Source organism: Staurois parvus, unplaced genomic scaffold (assembly GCF_062004578.1).
Source record: "Staurois parvus isolate SC_StPar_1 unplaced genomic scaffold, SC_StPar_1.0 ptg000413l, whole genome shotgun sequence".
NCBI lineage: Eukaryota > Metazoa > Chordata > Amphibia > Anura > Ranidae > Staurois > Staurois parvus.
The window spans coordinates 114,613-136,704 of record NW_028318209.1 but is presented as its reverse complement, the minus strand read 5'-3'; the positions used below and the strand labels follow the sequence as shown (position 1 = coordinate 136,704).

Sequence of the window (22,092 nt, the reverse complement as noted above, 5' to 3'; positions counted from 1 at the left end):
TTGTGGGGAAGAGGCCCTTGTCACCATCAACAATATGGGGACAAGGGGCTTTGGGGGGGAGGCCCCCCTTGCCCCAAAGCACCTCTCCATGTTGAGGGCATGTGGCCTGATATGGCTCAGAAGGGAGGGTGCTTGCTCAACCCCCTCTCTTTCCTAACCTGCCGGGCTACATGCTCGGATAAGGATCTGGTAGGGATTTGGGGGGGACTCCCACGCCATTTTTAAAAAAACAATTTGGCGCGAGGGTTTCCCTCAAAATCCATACCAGATCCGAAGGGACGGGGGGACAGGAAAGAGCAGGGGGGCCTAAGAGTACAGGGAGCTAGAGAGTTCAGGGACGTGGGGAGCACGTGAAGTGGTGGGGCAGTTGCATATAGAGGAACCAATCTCTACATGTTGCCCACTTCTCCTCCTCTCCCTCCCACAGGCATTCAGTGGCTGCAGGAGGAAAATGGAGAGATCAGTTTCTCTATATGCACCCACCACCACCGCTTCTCCTATCCAGGTGTATGGGGGGGCTGCACAACATGGAGCTGGGTAGTAATTACGACCCTTGTGACCCCTGTAGGTACACCCCTGACAAGAATAAATCAATAACAGCAGTACTAGAAATATCTCTGCATTACCTTCCCCTTGTCCATACTTCGCACTGTGTGCCCAGTTCATGGCCATCTCAAAGCCCAGTTGCCTGCAGACCACATTGGCCACTTCCAAGTTGAAGTCATCATCACACACAGTGCCCCATTGACCATTATAGAGAACCTCCAGGCGACCTTCATTGGGGACTCTCGATGTTCCAGCCAAGCGGATCTGGATCTGAGGTGCTCCTGCTTGGAGCTGTTGGCAGCAGAAGTCTATTAGACATGATAGTGATCCAATAAATATACACACAGCGCGCTGGAAGATCTTCATGACTTCGTCTCACAGGGAGTAATTGGTGGCTTATTATTGTAATTGTTCCTAATAACAAAAAACAAAGAAAATAAATGACAAACGAGGCAGGAGAAGTGCAATACATCCAGCTAAAGAGTGACTATTGTCAGCCTATAATGACCAGGGAAGCAATACACAGTTACAGGCACAATACACAATGGAGAATGGAAACTATCAGCAATATCGGAGGACCCCCACAATAAATTCCTGAGACCCTCACAACCCTGGTGACCTACCATGGCCCTCTGAGTTTCGATCTACTATTGTGACCTCTTAACTTAACCAATTAAGCTCTGGAAGATTCCCCCCCACCTTCATGACCAGGGCATTTTTAGCAATTCAGCTACTTTAACTGGTAATTGTGCGGTCATGCAACGCTGTATCCAAATGAAATTTATATCATTTTTCACACAAATAGAGCTTTCTTTTGGTGGTATTCGATCACCACTGTTTTTTTTTATTATATAAACAAAAAAAAAGATCAGAATTTTAAAAAAAATATATATTTTTTTTTTACTTTCTGCTATAAAATATATCCAATAAAAAAAATAAAATTTCTTCACAAATTTGGTTAAATTGTAATCTGCTACATGTCTTTGGTAAAAAGAAAATCCAATAAACGGATATTGATTGGTGTGCATGAACGTTACAGTGTCTACAATCTATGATTATACTGTATAATGGATTTGTTTTATACTAATAATGGTGGGCAATCTGACACTAACTGACAATGACATCACAGGACAGTGACACTAACTGACAATGACAACACAGGACAGTGACACTGACAATGACATCACAGGACAGTGACACTAATACAGGGATCAGTGGCAATACTATACACTGTCACTGTACTAATGACACTGGCTGGGAAGGGGTTAACATCCCGGGGCGATCAAAGGGTTCACTGTGTGCCTAACCACGTGTAATGTGTGTAACATGTGCTGCTTTTACTAAGATAAGTGGCTGTTTTTTTGCCCTGCTTTGCAGGTAAAAAAAAAAACTAGCACTTCACTGCTCTCCATTCAGAGCCTTGTGTTCTTAGCGAAAATTCCAAAAATATAGATTAAATGTATTTTTTAAAGACATATCGTATATTTGAAAATGTATTTGTAAAAACATTTTTCATACAATTTGTAATATATAAAAAACGCATTTCAACATACAGTATATATATATATATGAGGATGACACATGATCCTGGAGCCAACAGTAGGTTGCTCATCCCAGGACAGTGGGAGGAGTATGTGGATGGCAGCCGCCGGGATCACTAAGGTGGCGCGTCCGTCGGAGGTGCCGTGTCCAGTTGTAATGGTATTTACCAGCCATTTTCCCCATTTTCCATCCTGAAACATCCCTCACAGCAGCCAGCGGGAGAGGAGAAAAGGGAAGCATGCAGGGGAAGGAGGATGGGGGGGCCAAGCAGCAGGGGAAATCTGTGCCACATGGGGTGATTAGGGTGTGTCCAGGCACACCCAACACACTCCATGTGCATGCCTATAATGAGAGAATAGAATTCACCTGAGGCACCCTACGTGCCTGGACACACCTAACACACTCCATGTGCATGCCTATAATGAGAGAATAGAATTCACCTGAGGCACCCTACGTGCCTGGACACACCTAACACACTCCATGTGCATGCCTATAATGAGAGAATAGAATTCACCTGAGGCACCCTACGTGCCTGGACACACCCAACACACTCCATGTGCATGCCTATAATGAGAGAATAGAATTCACCTGAGGCACCCTACGTGCCTGGACACACCCAACACACTCCATGTGCATGCCTATAATGAGAGAACAGAGCTCACCTGAGGCACCCTACGTGCCTGGACACACCCAACACACTCCATGTGCATGCCTATAATGAGAGAATAGAATTCACCTGAGGCACCCTACGTGCCTGGACACACCCAACACACTCCATGTGCATGCCTATAATGAGAGAATAGAATTCACCTGAGGCACCCTACGTGCCTGGACACACCCAACACACTCCATGTGCATGCCTATAATGAGAGAATAGAATTCACCTGAGGCACCCTACGTGCCTGGACACACCCAACACACTCCATGTGCATGCCTATAATGAGAGAATAGAATTCACCTGAGGCACCCTACGTGCCTGGACACACCCAACACACTCCATGTGCATGCCTATAATGAGAGAATAGAATTCACCTGAGGCACCCTACGTGCCTGGACACACCTAACACACTCCATGTGCATGCCTATAATGAGAGAATAGAATTCACCTGAGGCACCCTACGTGCCTGGACACACCCAACACACTCCATGTGCATGCCTATAATGAGAGAATAGAATTCACCTGAGGCACCCTACGTGCCTGGACACACCCAACACACTCCATGTGCATGCCTATAATGAGAGAACAGAGCTCACCTGAGGCACCCTACGTGCCTGGACACACCCAACACACTCCATGTGCATGCCTATAATGAGAGAATAGAATTCACCTGAGGCACCCTACGTGCCTGGACACACCCAACACACTCCATGTGCATGCCTATAATGAGAGAATAGAATTCACCTGAGGCACCCTACGTGCCTGGACACACCCAACACACTCCATGTGCATGCCTATAATGAGAGAATAGAATTCACCTGAGGCACCCTACGTGCCTGGACACACCCAACACACTCCATGTGCATGCCTATAATGAGAGAATAGAATTCACCTGAGGCACCCTACGTGCCTGGACACACCCAACACACTCCATGTGCATGCCTATAATGAGAGAATAGAATTCACCTGAGGCACCCTACGTGCCTGGACACACCCAACACACTCCATGTGCATGCCTATAATGAGAGAATAGAATTCACCTGAGGCACCCTACGTGCCTGGACACACCCAACACACTCCATGTGCATGCCTATAATGAGAGAACAGAGCTCACCTGAGGCACCCTACATGCCTGGACACACCCAACACACTCCATGTGCATGCCTATAATGAGAGAACAGAGCTCACCTGAGGCACCCCACGTGTATCCGGGGTCTCATCTCATCAGCTATACAGATTGCCATACACCAGTCAACTCCTGAGAATCTCAGACTGCTTGCTCCATAACGGGGCCTCAAAATCCGGATGGAGAGCGGCATCATTACCGATTGTGGCGTTGCTTTCCGGAAAACGTAATTCGTCCAACTGCATTCCAAATGTTGCATACAAGTGCAGTTGGTCAAGTCCTTGTTCTGGTGATCACAATCGATGCCGCTCGCCATCGTGATTCTGAGGCTCCATTATGACATTCTTTGGTGTTTGTGAATCCTCATGGCCTTGGACCCGAAATACAAAGAGGGCGTGTCTTGTTCTGCAGAAACATCTATGATTGTCACCTAGAGAAAGACGACCTCTTTGTCCCTGAAATGTTGGTGGTTTGACGTTTTGTCCATCTGATGTGGATCTCCAGTGAATTGTGATGAATACATCATTGGGGAGCTGGCCACCTCCCATTATCTGGATTATTTGGCTTCATCGTAGGTTGAAGACCAGTACTGGGACAAGGTCAACTAATGCCCAGGGCGAGCATGCCAAACTGTGACCCCTCCCCCCAACAAGGGTCAGCAAAAAACTCCCCCCCAAAAAAAAATTGAGCATGCATGCTTACCCTCTATGCATAAATTCTCCCTCCCCCCAGTATCCCCTGCTGAAATCTGGTCTTCCGAGCACAAATCTTTTCCTCCCCATCCCCCCTCCTAGCTCAGTTCCTCTCCACAACCCCCCCCCCCCCCCACCAGCACAAATCCCCCCCCCCCTTCAAAAAAAAATCACCCCTCCTGGCACAAATGCCCTACCAATCCCCCGTCCTAGCACAAATCCTCTACCCCTCAAATTTCCCCTCCTAGCACAAATACCCCCCCAATACCCCGTCCAAACTCAAATCCCCCCCTAACCAAATTTCCCCCTCCATCCTCTACCATATTACCTCTTCTAGCACAATCCCTCTCCTAGCACAACTCCTCTTCCCCCATCCCAAAACAAATTCCCCCAAATCACCACTCCTAGCACCCTCCAAATTTCCCCTCCTAGAAGAATTATTACCTCCTGCCACTCCTCTCCAATTGCCCCTTCTAGCACCTCTCCCTCTGTCAGAGCCTGGGATCAAACCTGGGCCTTCTGCAGAGAGAGACAGTGTTTCTTCTCACTGAGCCACCTGGAATGCTGGACAGCTCCCTTGATAATTCTTTGGATGATCCTGCCTTGTCCTTGTTTCTCTTGAACCTTGAACTCTTTGCTCCTCCCATGAACTTCCTATATAAGCCATGCCTCCGCACTTCCCCTTTGCCAAATTATTGTGCCTTCCCAGCCAATATCCCGCTTACTGGTCCTGCTGCCGTCTACATCTATGTTACCGACCTTTGGCGTGCTACTGACTACGATTCTGCCTCATCCTATCTACTACCATTGGTGACCGATCCTTGGCTTGTGACTGACTCCGCTTCTGTTTGATCCCTGAACTGTTTGATCCGCTTTTGGTTTCCAGCCTACTCATTCCCTGGTGGGGTGATCCTGAGATCTGTGACATGGTATTCACACGAAGCCAAATCCATCTCCACCATTAGGAGCTCTGGGGAAGACCGGTGGATGCTTAGACCCCGCACCTCAGGTGAGCCTGCGTCATTCCCAGGGTGGGCCGCTGGTGTACCTAACCTGCTGGTTTCAGGTAAGCCTTACACTGCTGTAGCAACTGGTCTCTGAACCTGACCCAGACCGTGACACCCTCCAATCTCCCTGCAACCCCCCCCCCCCCACCACCACCACCTCGTATGATACCACAGTACCCTACTGCTCACCCCTTGTCCCGGCCCTGCTGAGCACGCATCAAAGGTGTATGAGATGAAGCATCCTCTGGGCGTAGAATGCTCCCTCTGGGCGTAGAATGCTCCCTCTGGGCGTAGATTGCTCCCTCTGAGCGTAGAATGCTCCCTCTGGGCGTAGAATGCTCCCTCTGGGCGTAGAATGCACCCTCTGGGCGTAGAATGCACCCTCTGGGCGTAGAATGCTCCCTCTGGGCGTAGAATGCACCCTCTGGGCGTAGAATGCTCCCTCTGGGCGTAGAATGCTCCCTCTGGGCGTAGAATGCACCCTCTGGGCGTAGAATGCACCCTCTGGGCGTAGAATGCTCCCTCTGGGCGTAGAATGCACCCTCTGGGCGTAGAATGCTCCCTCTGGGCGTAGAATGCTCCCTCTGGGCGTAGAATGCACCCTCTGGGCGTAGAATGCTCCCTCTGGGCGTAGAATGCACCCTCTGGGCGTAGAATGCTCCCTCTGAGCGTAGAATGCTCCCTCTGGGCGTAGAATGCTAGGTAAATGCAGTATTTTGCTTGGACCAGCAATTGTTTGGTCTGGTCTGTTGAGGGTTTCACAGGCCGAGTGCTTCCAGGGCTTAGGGCAGGAGATCCAAAATGATCAGCCTGATTATTTATCAGGTTCTAGCCAATCCCTGGGGAGGTGTGTCCAGAAAGGGGCTGGAATGGAGATAAATATTCTGCAGCAGTAGAGAGCCGGGTTCCTTCTCCCCAGGAGGGGTCCATGTAGCCTATGGACTACACAACTGCTTTAAAGGCCTCAGAGGTGTCAGGGCTGAGTGTATAGATGGACTATGCATGGACTGAACCTCACCACAGAGGGCATGAACTGGAGAGGTGCCAAAAAAATTTGCCCCATGGTCTACAGCTGTGAGGGCCTGGACCAGGGAACTTTCTGCCTCTCCGATAGGAAACCATTGACACCAATGATTATTTAAGCTATCTGTAAGATTCTTCCCACTGATCCCCAATGTAAGGGACATTCTTCCCACTGACCTCCAATGTAAGGGACATTCTTCCCACTGACCCCCAATGTAAGGGACATTCTTCCCACTGACCCCAAATGTAAGGGACATTCTTCCCACTGACCTCCAATGTAAGGGACATTCTTCCCACTGACCCCCAATGTAAGGGACATTCTTCCCACTGACCTCCAATGTAAGGGACATTCTTCCCACTGACCACCAATGTAAGAGACATTCTTCCCACTGACCCCCAATGTAAGGGACATTCTTCCCACTGATCCCCAATGTAAGGGACATTCTTCCCACTGACCCCCAATGTAAGGGACATTCTTCCCACTGACCCCCAATGTAAGGGACATTCTTCCCACTGACCCCCAATGTAAGGGACATTCTTCCCACTGACCCCCAATGTAAGGGACATTCTTCCCACTGACCACCAATGTAAGGGACATTCTTCCCGCTGACCACCAATGTAAGGGACATTCTTCCCACTGACCCCCAATGTAAGGGACATTCTTCCCACTGACCCCCAATGTAAGGGACATTCTTCCCACTGATCACCAATGTAAGGGACATTCTTCCCACTGACCCCCAATGTAAGGGACATTCTTCCCACTGACCCCCAATGTAAGGGACATTCTTCCCACTGACCCCCAATGTAAGGGACATTCTTCCCACTGACCCCCAATGTAAGGGACATTCTTCCCACTGACCCACAATGTAAGGGACATTCTTCCCACTGATCACCAATGTAAGGGACATTGTTCCCACTGATCACCAATGTAAGGGACATTCTTCCCACTGACCTCCAATGTAAGGGACATTCTTCCCACTGACCCCCAATGTAAGGGACATTCTTCCCACTGACCCCCCCAATGTAAGGGACATTCTTCCCACTGACCCCCAATGTAAGGGACATTGTTCCCACTGATCACCAATGTAAGGGACATTCTTCCCACTGACCCCAAATGTAAGGGACATTCTTCCCACTGACCCCCCCAATGTAAGAGACATTCTTCCCACTGATCACCAATGTAAGGGACATTCTTCCCACTGACCCCCAATGTAAGGGACATTCTTCCCACTGATCACCAATGTAAGGGACATTGTTCCCACTGATCACCAATGTAAGGGACATTCTTCCCACTGACCCCCAATGTAAGGGACATTCTTCCCACTGACCCCCCCAATGTAAGGGACATTCTTCCCACTGACCCCCAATGTAAGGGACATTGTTCCCACTGATCACCAATGTAAGGGACATTCTTCCCACTGACCCCAAATGTAAGGGACATTCTTCCCACTGACCCCCCCAATGTAAGGGACGGTCTTCCCTCTTTCCCTCTGACCCCCCCCAATGTAAGGGACGTTCTTCCCTCTGACCCCCCCCCAATGTAAGGGACGTTCTTCCCTCTGACCCCCCCCCCAATGTAAGGGACGTTCTTCCCTCTGACCCCCCCAATGTAAGGGACATTCTTCCCTCTGACCCCCCCCCAATGTAAGGGACGTTCTTCACACTGTAGATATAGTCATTATCTTGGGGGTTCCCTGAGACTGGAGGTCATTTCTCAGGTTTTTCTGTATTACGAGGTGGAGAGAGACGAATTCCTTAGACTAATAATGCAGGTGAAGATCGTCCTGTAATCTCTGAGTGCTGATTGGTTGGAGTGTTCCATGCCCCCCCCCCCCCCCCTGGTGATTCCTCATCTACTCCCTGCAAAAGGAAATCCCTCCAATGGAGACACAAACACAAACAATGGCTTATTATAGTTGTGTAAAGAGAGGATTTCTGTCTGTTTATATTGCTGTCTGACCCCTGACCCCTGACAACCTCTCACCATTATTTGTTACACTGGAGTCACAAGGGAGAGGAAGTACTGGGGGGGGGGGGAATCCTCCCGATGGGGTCACAGATACAGAGGAAGACCCCCACTCTACCAAGAAAAAACAAAGTCTGGATTAGACATGTGGGAAAGAAAAAAATGTGTCGCTCTTTGATTAGTTACTAATTTCTTTTCATTCAGTTTTGTTTTGTTTATTCATTTTCGACCAGATTCAGATTTTTCCGATGGATTCAAAGTACTGGAATCAAATTCAAATCAAATTTGAATAAAAAAATATGGAATTGATCCAAATTCATTGTGAAGAATAACTGGTTCTATTCTATTTTGACATTTGAATCCCAGAAGACGTTCTATTCTTTCTATTCTATTCTAGGTTTTTCTATTCTATTTATTTCCTATTCTATTTTATTCTATTTTTTATTTTCTATTCTGTTTTGTTTTATGCTATACTTTTCTATTCTTTTAAAATTTTGGAAGACGGCTATATTCTTTCTATGTTATTGTTATCTAATCAATTCTTTTTTTATATATTCTATTCTGTTCAATTCTATTCCTTTATTTATTATTCTATTCTACTTTATTCTTTTATTTTCTATTCTGTTCTGTTTTACTGTATTATTTTCTATTCTATTGTTTTCAAAGTTCGAATTTCGAGAGATGGCTATATTCTTTTTATTTTATTGTTATGTAATCTATTTTTTTTTTTTTTTTTAGATTCTGTTCGGTGCAGATCAATTCTATTCCTTTATTTTCTATTTTATACTACTTTATTCTATTCTTTTATATTGTATTCTGTTCTGTTTTACTGTATTCTATTCTATGCTTCTTTTCAAAGTTCAAATTTCGAGTGACGGCTGTATTCTTTCTATTTTATTCTATTATCTAATCTATTTTTTATATTCTATTCTGTTTAAATCTATTCTATTTCTTTATTTTCTATTATGTTCTACTGTATTCTATTCTTTTAATTTCTATTCTGTTCTGTTTTACTCTATTCTTTTCTACTCTATTCTTTTCAAAGTTCAAATTTCGGAAGACGGCTATATTCTTTCTATTTTATTCTATTGCTATCTAAGCTGTTTTTTTTATTTTTTTTTTGTTTATATATTCTATTCTGTTCAAATCAGTTCTATTCCTTTATTTTATATTCTATTCTAATTTATTCTGTTCTTTTATTTTCTATTCTCTTTTTTTGAAATTCAATTTTTGGAAGATGGCTATATTCATTCTATTTTTTTTTCTGTTCTATTCTTTTGTTTTCTATTCTCTTCTGTTTTTAACCTATTCTATTCAAAATACGAATTTTGGAGGACGGTTATATTCTAATACAAGGAAATCAGCAATAGTCAGCAATATGTTTACATTTTGAATTCAATTTCGTTTTCGAATTTGATTCGAGTTCGATTTGAATTTTGCCCACAATTGTGTTTTGTTTTTTTTCGCATTCGTTTAAATTCTTCACTATTGTAATTCAGAAATACGGATACATCCAATTCTCCGAATTATGAAACATTTCCTCTGAATCTTGATTCTGAACGAAGCGAGCCGCACGCGTCTAGTCTGGAGTCGGGTTTTTACATCTCAATTCATTAAACTGATCCAGTAAATCTTCAGTATCACCGATCTGCATACAATGGCACCCCGAGGGGTAGTCTCACTCCTTTTGCTGTAACTCCATCACCTGATATTTCTGGAGGAACAATCCACGAGATTTGTACCGCCGGCATAACGCCGATTTTACTTTCTTCTTCTTTTTTTTTTTTTTTTTTTTTAGTTTTCTCGTCTCAGGAAATATATTTCCTCTCGCCGGCTTTATTAGATATCTCCTGCCTGAAGCACTTGGCCATCGGCAACAGAAATCCTTCACATGGGATTTGGCCCATTTGTGGGAATCATGGCGGTAATCACTCCAGGTCTATTACCGCCCCACAGGAGAGCGGATTTGTCAGGACGGGAGAACAAAACACTCTATTTGTCCGACTCTCCATTGTCTGGGGAGCGGAAAGGTCAGTAAATGAAGGAAAGGATTCGCACTCCTTCCATCTACAACCCGGAGCAATACAAACCATGATGGATGTACGCTGGAACTAAGGGGCTCCGGGGATCTGCCCTGGGGGGGGGGGAGACTGTAATTAAGGGGTTAAGGAAGACGGTAATGACGGCATTTTCCTCCCAGAAGTGAAGCGGTGATGAAGACAAAGTTGTAAAGGTATAAAAAAGGCGGAAAAACCCGATACAGCTGACGCAGGTCATGTGATTAATAGGTGGCCGGCCTGACAGCCTATCACAGAGCCACTCATTGGAATTTATCTGCAAAACGGCAAATTCAAGAGACAAGAAATGTAAAAAATAAAATACAATACAGTACATACTGGATGAACAATAAGAAAAATCTATGTTACAGGGGAGTCCAAAAACCAAAAAACTTGTGTGTCTGCTATTTACAGACTGTCAATAGCAAAGACACAGAAGTTTTTGGTTTTGGACTCCCCTGTACATAGTATTCATCCAGCCAGTAGATCCAATATTTCTTCAGTAGACCAAGCTGTCCAGCAGAACTGGAAATTACAAAGATTGGGACAAACCATTTAACACTGACAGGGGTGCTTACAACCATCAATAAAAAGCTATTGTTGTAAAATGATGAAAGATGTTTTGCTGTAAGACTTGGACGACTTTGTAACACTGGGGGAGAATATTTAAAGTCGCTTAAATACACTATTGTCCGCGCCCCCCTGTATATACACTATATAGCCCCAAGTATTGTCCCCGCCCCCCCATATATACACTGTATTGTCCCCGCCCCCCGTATATGCACTATATTGTCCTAAGTATTGTCCCCCCCCGTATATACACTATATAGCCCCAAGTATTGTCCCCATCCCCCCATATATACACTGTATTGTCCCAAGTATTGTCCCCGCCCCCCATATATACACTGTATTGTCCCCGTCCCCCGTATATGCACTATATAGCCCCAAGTATTGTCCCCGCCCCCCGTATATACACTATATAGCCCCAAGTATTGTCCCCGCCCCCCGTATATACACTATATTGCCCCACGTATTGGGCCCCGGCCTTCCCACACACATAACCTTTAATGGCCCCCCAGTCTTAGTCCGTAGGGTTCAATATTGAGTTGGCCCCGCCCTTTCCACACACATGACCTTTAATGACCCCCCAGTCTTAGTCCGTAGGGTTCAATATTGAGTTGGCCCCGCCCTTCCCACACACATGACCTTTAATGACCCCCCAGTCTTAGTCCGTAGGGTTCAATATTGAGTTGGCCCCGCCCTTCCCACACACATGACCTTTAATGACCCCCCAGTCTTAGTCCGTAGGGTTCAATATTGAGTTGGCCCCGCCCTTTCCACACACATGACCTTTAATGACCCCCCAGTCTTAGTCCGTCGGGTTCAATATTGAGTTGGCCCCGCCCTTTGCAGCTATAACAGCTTCACCTCTTCTGGGAAGGCCGTCCACAAGGTTTAGGAGGGTGTCTATGGGAAGGTTGGACCATTCTTCCAGAAGCACATTTGTCAGGTCAGGCACTGATGTCGGGGGAGGAGGCCTGGCTCGCAGTTTCCGCTCTAATTCATCCCAAAGGTGTTCTATGGGGTTGAGGTCAGGACTCTGTGCAGGACAGTCAAGTTCCTCCACCCCAAACTGGCTCCTCCATGTCTTTATGGACCTTGCTTTGTGCACTGGGGGGGCAGTCATGTTGGAACAAGAAGGGGCCATCCCCAAACTCCTCCCACAAAGTTGGGAGCATGAAATTGTCCAAAATGTCGCCTTAAGAGTTCCCTTCACTGGAACTAGGGTGCCAAGCCTAACCCCTCAAAATAACCCCACGCCATAATTCCCCCTCCACCAAACCTTACACTTGGCACAATGCAGTCAGGCAAGTACCGTTCCCCTGGCCACCGCCAAACCCAGACACGGCCATCGGATTGCCAGACAGAGAAGCGTGGTTAGAGATGGGTGGTAAAACTGTGGCTCAAACACCTATTTTTACTGCCCCCCCCCCCCCCACAGTCCTTGTAAAGGTGCCCTACTCCCTACAAATGTCAGCCAGAGTTGGCCTTTAAATTTGTGTCTCCAGCTTAAAGTCCCCTTAAAACTACATGTCTGTGTAGGAATATACTGGCCACAGGGTGACAACACTGCTGTGTGGTTTTATTATATCCTCGGACCCCTCCTCTTCTCCATCTACACCTCCTCCCTTGGCAAACTTATTCACTCCCGCGGCTTCAATTACCACCTCTACGCCGACGACACCCAAATCTACCTCTCCACCCCCCACCTCACCCCCTCACTCTCCACCCGCATCGCCCACCTACTGAGCGACATATCAGACTGGATTTCGCTCCATTTCCTCAAACTTAACCTATCCAAAACCGAGCTCCTGGTCTTCCCCCCCACCCCGTGCCCCCCCCCATCTTCTCCATCACCACTAACAACGCCACCATCTCTCCCACCCCACATGCCAAAGTCCTGGGTGTCACCCTGGACTCCCACCTCTCCTTCCTACCCCACATCCAACTGCTATCTAGATCTTGCAGACTCCACCTCCGCAACATCTCCAAGATACGTACGTTCCTCACCCCAGACACCACCAAACAACTCGTACCCTCCCTCATCATCTTACACCTGGACTACTGCAACTCCCTCCTCACTGGCCTCCCTCATCATCTCACGCCTGGACTACTGCAACTCCCTCCTCACCGGCCTCCCTCATCATCTCACGCCTGGACTACTGCAACTCCTTCCTCACCGGCCTCCCTCGTCATCTCATGCCTGGACTACTGCAACTCCCTCCTCACTGGCCTACCCAAACGAGCGCTATCCCCACTCCAGTCGATCCTGAACTCAGCAGCGAGACTCATCCTCCTCACCAACCGCTCCACACCTGCCTCCCCCCTCTGCCAATCCCTTCATTGGCTCCCGATTGCCCAACGCATCAAATTCAAACTGCTAACTCTGACCTACAAAGCCATTCACAACGCCGCCCCAAACTACCTCACCGACCTGATACCCAAATACTACCCTACCTGTGCCCTTCGCTCCTCACAGGACCTCCTACTATCTAGCTCCCTGGTCTCCTCCTCCCACGCCCGATTGCAGTATTTCTCTAGGACTTCCCCCATCCTCTGGAACTCCCTACCCCAATCCATCAGAATGTCACCTACCCTCCCCACCTTTAGGCGCACCCTGAAAACCCTCCTCTTCAGGGAAGCCTACCCCAACCTCTCCTAACACCCGACCTCACCTAACAACCTCCTCCACTCCTCCCACCACTCCATCCCCCACAGCCATCTCCTCCTGTGCCACCCTCCCCTCCCTCCTAGATTGTAAGCTCCCAGGATCAGGGCCCTCGACCCCTCGTGTATTGTATTGTTACTGTCTCATGTTGTGTCCCCCACTATAATGTACAGCGCTGAGCAAACCCTTTGGCGCTATATAAATACTGTATAATAATAATAATAATATACACTGATCAGTTATAACATCATGACCACCCACCATAACCCACCGAAGCCATGACACCACTGGACCTCTGAAGGTACGCTGTGGTGGCACCAAGCTGTCAATAGCAGATCCTTTAAGTCCTGTAAGTTGGGAGGTGGGGCCTCCATGGACTTTTTTTTCCAGCACATCCCACAGATGGTTGATTGGATAGAGATCTGGAGAATTTGTAGGTTAAGTCAACACCTCAAACTCATCGTTGTTGTGTTCCTCAAACCATTATTGAATTAATTAGACTAGGCCACCTTCTTCCTTTCTCCGTGGTCCAGTTCTGATGCTCATGTGGCCATTGTTGGTGCTTTTGGTCTTCTCCCCACCTACATCAGTTAGCCTTCCCTCCCCATCTCCATCAATGAGCCTTCCCTCCCCCACCTCCCTCAAGGTGCCTTCCCTCCCCCACCTCCCTCAAGGAGCCTTCCCTCCCCCACCTCCCTCAAGGTGCCTTCCCTCCCCCACCTCCCTCAAGGAGCCTTCCCTCCCCCACCTCCCTCAGTTAGCCTCCCCCCCCCACCTCCATTATTGTGCCCCCCCATCTCCATCAATGAGCCTTCCCTCCCCACCTCCATTATTGTGCCCCCCCACCTACATCAATGAGCCTTCCCTTCTTACCTCCATCAGTGAGCCTTCCCTCCCCACTTCCATCAATTAACCCCCCCCACACCTCCATCAATGAGCTTTGGTCATCCATGACCCTGGCCAGTTCTTCCTTGGACCACTTTTGGTTGGTTCTGACCACTATAGACCTGGAACATCCCACAAGAGCTGCAGTTTTGGAATTGCTCTGACTCAGTCATCTGGACATTACAATTTGGTCCTTGTCATAGTCCCTCCAATCCTTACACTTGCCCACTTTTTTCTGCTTTTATCACATCAACTTCTGGGACAACATGTTCACTTTCTGCCCAATATATCCCACGCACTTTCAGCTGTCATTGTAATGAGATAATCCACGGTATTCACCTGTCAGAATGTTATGGCTGATCACCAGCCAGGAAATACTGTTTAGGGCTGGTTGGCCCACATTTATTTGAAGGAAAAAGTAACAATTCAAAAAGTTTACCCTCACAGGGGTTTTCACCATCACTTCACACCAGGGGCAGACTGACCATTCTGGCACTTGGGCACTGACCGAGGGCCCAGGGTCAGTAGGGGGCCCCATGGTCATAGGCATTTCTTGGGTGTGGTTTGAGTGTGGGCGAGGACACAGGGGCCCCATGATCCCCTATTACCCAGGGGCCACATGAGTTGTCAGTCCGCATCCACTTCAAACACAAAAGTAAAGCATATAAGCCTCCTTGCTTGCTCAGGCAGTGCCACTGCTCAGGCCTCCAGCTTACGCCTTTTGGCTGGTCCTTCACGTTGTTACCATTACCCAGAACCACTGCGCTCCCTCTGCACCCGTCTGCTCTGAAGCACACCCTGGCCTCTGGGCAGGAGACCTCCCATCTCCCAGGTGGGGTCCTGAATAACTGCTGGGCCCTTGGTTATAAAGGCTGTGCGCACACTGAGTCTGCTGGCCACCCATAAACAAAGGAGAACTGGACACGGGGTTAGAGGCTTGACTCTTGGAAGGCTCTGGACTCCAGAATCCAGAGGGTCCTGAATAACTGCTGGGCCCTTGGTTATAAAGGCTGTGCGCACACTGAGTCTGCTGGCCACCCATAAACAAAGGAGAACTGGACACGGGGTTAGAGGCTTGACTCTTGGAAGGCTCTGGACTCCAGAATCCAGAGGGTCCTGAATAACTGCTGGGCCCTTGGTTATAAAGGCTGTGCGCACACTGAGTCTGCTGGCCACCCATAAACAAAGGAGAACTGGACACGGGGTTAGAGGCTTGACTCTTGGAAGGCTCTGGACTCCAGAATCCAGAGGGTCCTGAATAACTGCTGGGCCCTTGGTTATAAAGGCTGTGCGCACACTGAGTCTGCTGGCCACCCATAAACAAAGGAGAACTGGACACGGGGTTAGAGGCTTGACTCTTGGAAGGCTCTGGACTCCAGAACCCAGATGGGGATCATATAACCTAGAGAGCATTACAAAAAAAAACACAACAGCCATCCTGGAGCCCCTCAATCTTTATCCTTGGGAACTCTGTGTGATCTTTAATCCCGTTATCACAGTGGTAGGGTCAAGAACTCTCACTATATATATATATATATATATATATATATACACACACACACACAGTATACTGTAGGTGTGTTTGCTGTCCCAGGGGGCACATGCACAGGATTGATGACGGTAGTGTGCTGGCTTTACATTTGGGGACGAGGGTCGCCATCTGCATCAAATAACAATGTCCATTGTAGGACGTACGGTGGAAAGGTTTGAAGCCCCCAAATTGTCATCCTCATGTGATCACGAACAACATACGTCCTTTGTTCATTCATCTGTGTGTGTGGTCACAGTAAAGGAAACGGAAGAAAGAAAGAAAACAGACCAAACTGTGTCCCGCTTAAGGTTCCCATTAGAAAATGAAGGTCCGTGCAAGACGAGCGGCAATGTCAACAAACTCTGGTACCATCCACTAGCAGAAGGATCTAGGAAGAAAACGACCAAAGCTGCTGTATTCAAAATGCAATATAAACACTTCGTTCATATATTAATAAGCTCTATACAGAGCTAATGGTCCGTGAATACCAGTGATCTCCAAACTGTGGCCCGGGGGCCAGATGTGGCCCTTTGCTTGCCCTTATCTGGCCCTTGAGGCACATTCCACCAATGGTCACCAATGACGGGGCATCATTCCCTCTACTGACAATCAGTGGGGTACTTTTTTTCTTCTCTTCAAAATCAACAACGGGATACTATTCCTCCCATTAAAGCCAATGATGGTGCACTGATGCCGGACATTTTCTACCCCCACCGGCCACAGTCCGCCCCCCTAAACCCCCGAAGGATAGTAAACTGGCCCTTTGCTTGGGAAGTTCGGAGACCCCTAGTGTATAGAAATCTGTGCATTCAAAAAAAATGAAAACAAATCTATACTCTATAGTAAAGTGCAGATATAAAGTATCCATACGAGGCGTGTCCAGAAAGTAACAAGAATATTTTAAAAATCCTTTTACTAAAAACTGTTACAATTGAACATTGTCTCCTTCAAAGTATGCACCCTGTGAGCGGGGGTGCATTTAGGTTTTGTGCTGCCCTTCCCCCCCCACAAAGAAAGAAAGCCTGACATTGACCAACAACACCCCTGCCTCCCACCCAAGAGAGCCTTCTACTACCACTGCCCCCCATCATTCACCAGCCACCATCCCCCATGGCGAGAGAGAAAGACACTCACCTTCACAGCTCTGGACATCCCCAGGAACGAGAGTCGGGCTGTGCATACACCGTCATGAAACCCGCAGCCTATCTCGAAACCCACCAGGTCCCCATGTCGTGTGTGTCCCTTCTTCCAAGGAACAGTGCTGCCCCCCCCTGAAAAATGCCGCCCTAGGCAAATGCCTTGTGGTTAATACACCCCCTGCCTCCACCACAAACACAGAGAACTCACCAGATTTATGTGACCACCTGCTACAGGTAAGTGAAAAAACACTTGGTATACAGGGGCTAAACACCATCCATTTTCCACCAGGACCAACTTGTTTTCTTTCCTCTTACTGACGTTCTCAAAGAAACTCATCCAACATAAGGAGGGAATGAAGACCGCCATGGAGTGAAAGCTGCCAATTGACATACATGGTACGTTGCTTGACTTTAAGTGGTCATAGGTCATGGTTTATGGGTCGGCTTTCTTGTACAAGCAATCAGAGCTGCTAACAATCCCCCCCCCTTGATCTGCCGCTCGCTCGGGCTCTCCTGTCCCCACCGGGAGACCCGAGCAACCAGCCGGCGCATCCACTGGCTGGGCAGACAACCAAACAAAGCCGGGATCTGCTATGATCGGATCTCCGTGATGGTAACCTGGAAGCGATGACCAAGACCGATCTTGGTGTTTTGAATGCTTTTGAGGACAGAGGAGGAATTTGGGGTCTTATAGACCACAGATCTCTCCATAACGCTTCTCGGCCTTTTGGCCAAGATCAAGTGTAGTATCTGTTCTTATCAGTGTCCAGTGGGGGTGCTCCCGGCCATTCTAGCTTTGCGGGGATGGCTGTTGTATAGTACCCTCACTGGTATGATGGGGGTCCGGAAGGCTAGTACCGGAGGGACAGAAACCAGGGAGCGCCATGATTCGTTCTGGGGCCTTGGGAGTAATTCCTCTGGGAAGACTGGAAAGACCCAGTACCTCCTGATTTGGACGGATCTACCTTGGTCTGGCCAGGGGCTGGGGACGCAAAAAGTCCGCAAACTCAGTGCCCCCTGGGGAAGACGCTCTCAGGGGTGTCACTAGTAACACTTGGGTGTGGGACCCCACGGTGTGAAGATGACACATGGCCACTGTTTTTTCACCTCTTTTTGCACAGCGCCCTAAGGACCAGGTCTTTTGGCTAAGTCCGGGGCAATTTTTGCTACAGGCCTCAGGGCCTGGTCTGTGCACTATTTGGCACGGTACCACTTTTTTATTTTTATTTATTTAATTTATTCACCTCCCACGTTTGTCACTTTTTTCTTTCGCTTATGTGTGTGTTTTTCACGGATGGAGGGTGTGGGTCCTCGGGCCTCTCCTGAAGTCTAGGGGGAGGATGTGTGGCCTTTTGGTTCCTTCCTCCCCTGATCCCTAGGGGGTTTTCTCTTCGGGAGAACCCCCTCACCTAGTACTGGATGTCCGGCTTCGGCTGGGCATAAGGAACGGTGGTCCACCAGGCCTTTTGGCCAGGAGGACCAAATGGGAACCTTGTCCCTGTCAGGAGCTTCGTGCCCCGGGGGATCAGGTGAACGGTCCAACCCCTTCGGGGGTAGGACAAACACACCCCTAAGTGCACTTTTTCGTGTGGTGTTTGCACTTGCACATTTTTTGTGATCACTTACGGGTTTTTCGTTGTAGTTTGCACGTTTGCGGACTTAAAAGAAACAGATCTCTCCATAAAGAGTACCTGTCACATGGTTATTGCTGTCACAAGGGATGTGTACATTTCTTGTGACAGCAATAAAAGTGATTTAAAAAAAAAGGAAAGCAATAGTGTAAAAAAAATTTTTAAAAATCGTCTCCTTCCCCCCTGCCGCATGCAAAGGCCACTGGAGGTCCCTTTCTACTCTTCCCTGGGTGTATAGGAAGTGACGCGCTCTACCTGGGGAAGAGTAGGAAGGAAGCTCCCGTGGCCACAATATATGGAGAAGGTATCTCCGTACTCCTAATGTTAACAATTTTTAGGATTTCACACCATGGCGGTCTTCCTTTACTCCTTTCTTGTGTTGTATGAGTTACGAGGAGAGAAAAGAAGCCGGTCCTGGTGGACAACGGATGGTGGTTAAGCCCTGAATAACAAGAGTTTTTGTGACTTACCTGTAGTGGGTGGTCATATAAATCTGGCGAGTTCCCTGTGTTGGTGGTGGAGGATCACTGGAGCATTGCGTTATGTCCGCATGTACTCAAGAAGTTTACACGAGAGCACTTTTATGGGATTTGTGTCACGGAAACAGTATTAAGGGCGTAGAGCCTGAATTTGTTGGAGATATTTGCAATATTGCACTTTTTGTCGAATTTTAAATGCTGTGAAAAAGTATTTGCCCCCTTTCTGATTTTTTTTTTTTGCATATTTGTCACATTTAAATGATTAAGATCATCGAACTAATTTAATATTACACAAAGATAGCCCGAGTAACTACAAAATGCAGTTTGTAAATGACGACTTCATTTATGAAGGGAAAAAGCCGTCCAAACCTGCCTGGCCCTAAGTAACAAAGTAATTGCCCCCCTAAATGTAATAACTGGTTGGGCCACCCTTGGCGGCAGCAACTGAGATCCAGCGTTTGCAATAACTGACGATGAGTCTTTCCCGTCGCTGTGGAGGAATTTCAGCCCGCTCTTCTTTGAAGAATTGTCTTCATTCAGCCACATTGGAGGGTCTTCCAGCATGAACGGCCTGTTGAAGGTCACGCCGCAACATCTCCATCGGATTACATTTTTTTTTAGGTATTCAGAGGTGGACCTGCTGGTGTTTCGGATCATTGATCTGCTGCATAACCCGAGTGCGCTTGAGCTGGAGGTCAGGAAGTGATGGACAGACATTCTCCTTCGGATTTTCTGGTAGAGCGCAGAATTCCTGGTTCCATCAATTATGGCGTCATCCAGGTCCTGAATCCAGACCATCACACTACCACCACCACGTTTCACTGTTGGGATGATGGTCTTTTTATGAAATGCTGTGTTAGTTTTACATCAGATGTAACGGGACACACACCTTCCAAAAAATTCAACCTTTGTCCCATCAGTCCGCAGAATATTTGCCCAAAGGTATTGGGGATGATCAAGATGTTTTTTGGCAAATTTGAGACAAGCCTTTGTGTTCTTTTTGGTGGATTTGGCCTTGGACCTCTCCCATGGAGGCCATGTTTGCCCGGTCTCTTTCTTATTGTTGAATCATGAACACCAACCTTAAGTGAGGCAAATGAGCCCTGCAGTTCTTTAGATGTTGTTCTGGGTTCCTTTATGACCTCCTGGATGAATCGTTGTTGTGCTCTTGGAGTCATTTTGGTAGGCCAACCACTCCTGGGAAGGTTCACCACTGTTCCACGTTTTCTCTATTTGTGGATAATGGCTCTCAGCGTGGTTGGCTGGCATCCCAAAGACTTAGAAATGACTTTGTAACCCTTTCCAGCCTGATACATGTCAATGACTTTGTTTTTCATCTGTTCTTCAATGTCTTTAGATGGCAGCATGACGTGTTGCTTTTTTAGATCTTTTTTAGCATGCTTCACTTTGTCAGACAGCTTCTATTAAAGTGATTTCTTGATTCGACAGGTCTGGCAGTAATCAGGCCTGGGTGTGGAAAGTGAAATTTAACTCAGCTTTCCCAAAAATGTGGTTAATCACAGTTAATTCATGATTTAGCAATGGGGGGGGGGGGGCAATTACTCTTTTACATAGGGCCAGGCAGGTTTGGACAGCTTTTTTCCCTTGATAAATGAAATCATCATTTAAAAACTGCATTTTGTATTTCCTCGACTTATCTTTGTGTAATAAAATTTGTATGTTGATCTGAATCATTTAGGTGTGACAAATATACAAAAAGGGGGCAAATACATTTTCACAGCACTGTATATGGACACTTTATTTCTGTACTTTACTGTACAATATTTATTTAAATTTTTGCTGAATGCACAAAGATTTGTGTACAACAATGACAACAGCTTCCGGCTTCTCTAAGAAATATATTAGAAATGTCTGAAACACAATGTGACAAATTCACACATATGAGGATCTAACAGAACAAGAGCAGAAAGGCATCAAATTAGAAGTCTAAAGACCAGGAGCTCCCGGCTGCTTTTGTGAAGGAAAAGGTCAAAGACAGGGTAGCAGACTGACGAGAAGATGGATGAATGGATCGGTTCTTTATGATTTAAGTCAACAATACATTGTTATGAGAAGATCGGCATCCTGAGAGACTGTAGGAAACTGTAAAGGAGAATATACATTTCCAGATTGTCTCAACAAAGTATTAGTCCTAAGGGGACCACCACACAGCCTTTTATTGCAGCTTCTGACCTCGGACAACGTGACCTGAACCTTACAACAGGCAATAATAACGAGAACCTTCACACGGAAAACAGTGTATTGAATCTTCATAAATGTATTTGGCGTTAATTGTACCTACCTTTTTTTTGGATCAATATGGAATGAGTAAATCTGTCCAAATGAGTGGAAACCTCTCCTAAGATTGCTGTCACCAGGACAGATACACTATTTTGCCAAAAATATTAGGCTAGCCCTCCAAATCATGTGATTCAGGTGTTCCAATCCCCTCCAAATCATGTGATTCAGGTGTTCCAATCCCCTCCATATCATGTGATTCAGGTGTTCCAATCCCCTCCATATCATGTCACTCAGGTGTTCCAATCCCCTCCACATCATGTGATCCAGGTGTTCCAATCCC

General features: G+C 47.1%; 1 protein-coding gene and 1 pseudogene across 1 annotated transcript in view; one reads left to right on the top strand and one right to left on the bottom strand.

Moving 5' to 3' along the window:
• LOC149454976 (lysyl oxidase homolog 4-like) overlaps positions 1–22,092 on the bottom strand; it is a gene marked incomplete at its 3' end in the record, with an annotated part of 222,569 nt that overhangs the window by 173,200 nt on the left and 27,277 nt on the right. The window contains 1 exon segment of the mRNA XM_089686826.1: positions 627–960. Coding sequence (XP_089542952.1) covers positions 627–912 — 286 coding nt within the window.
• Positions 18,113–18,228, top strand: LOC149454977 (U2 spliceosomal RNA; annotated as a pseudogene).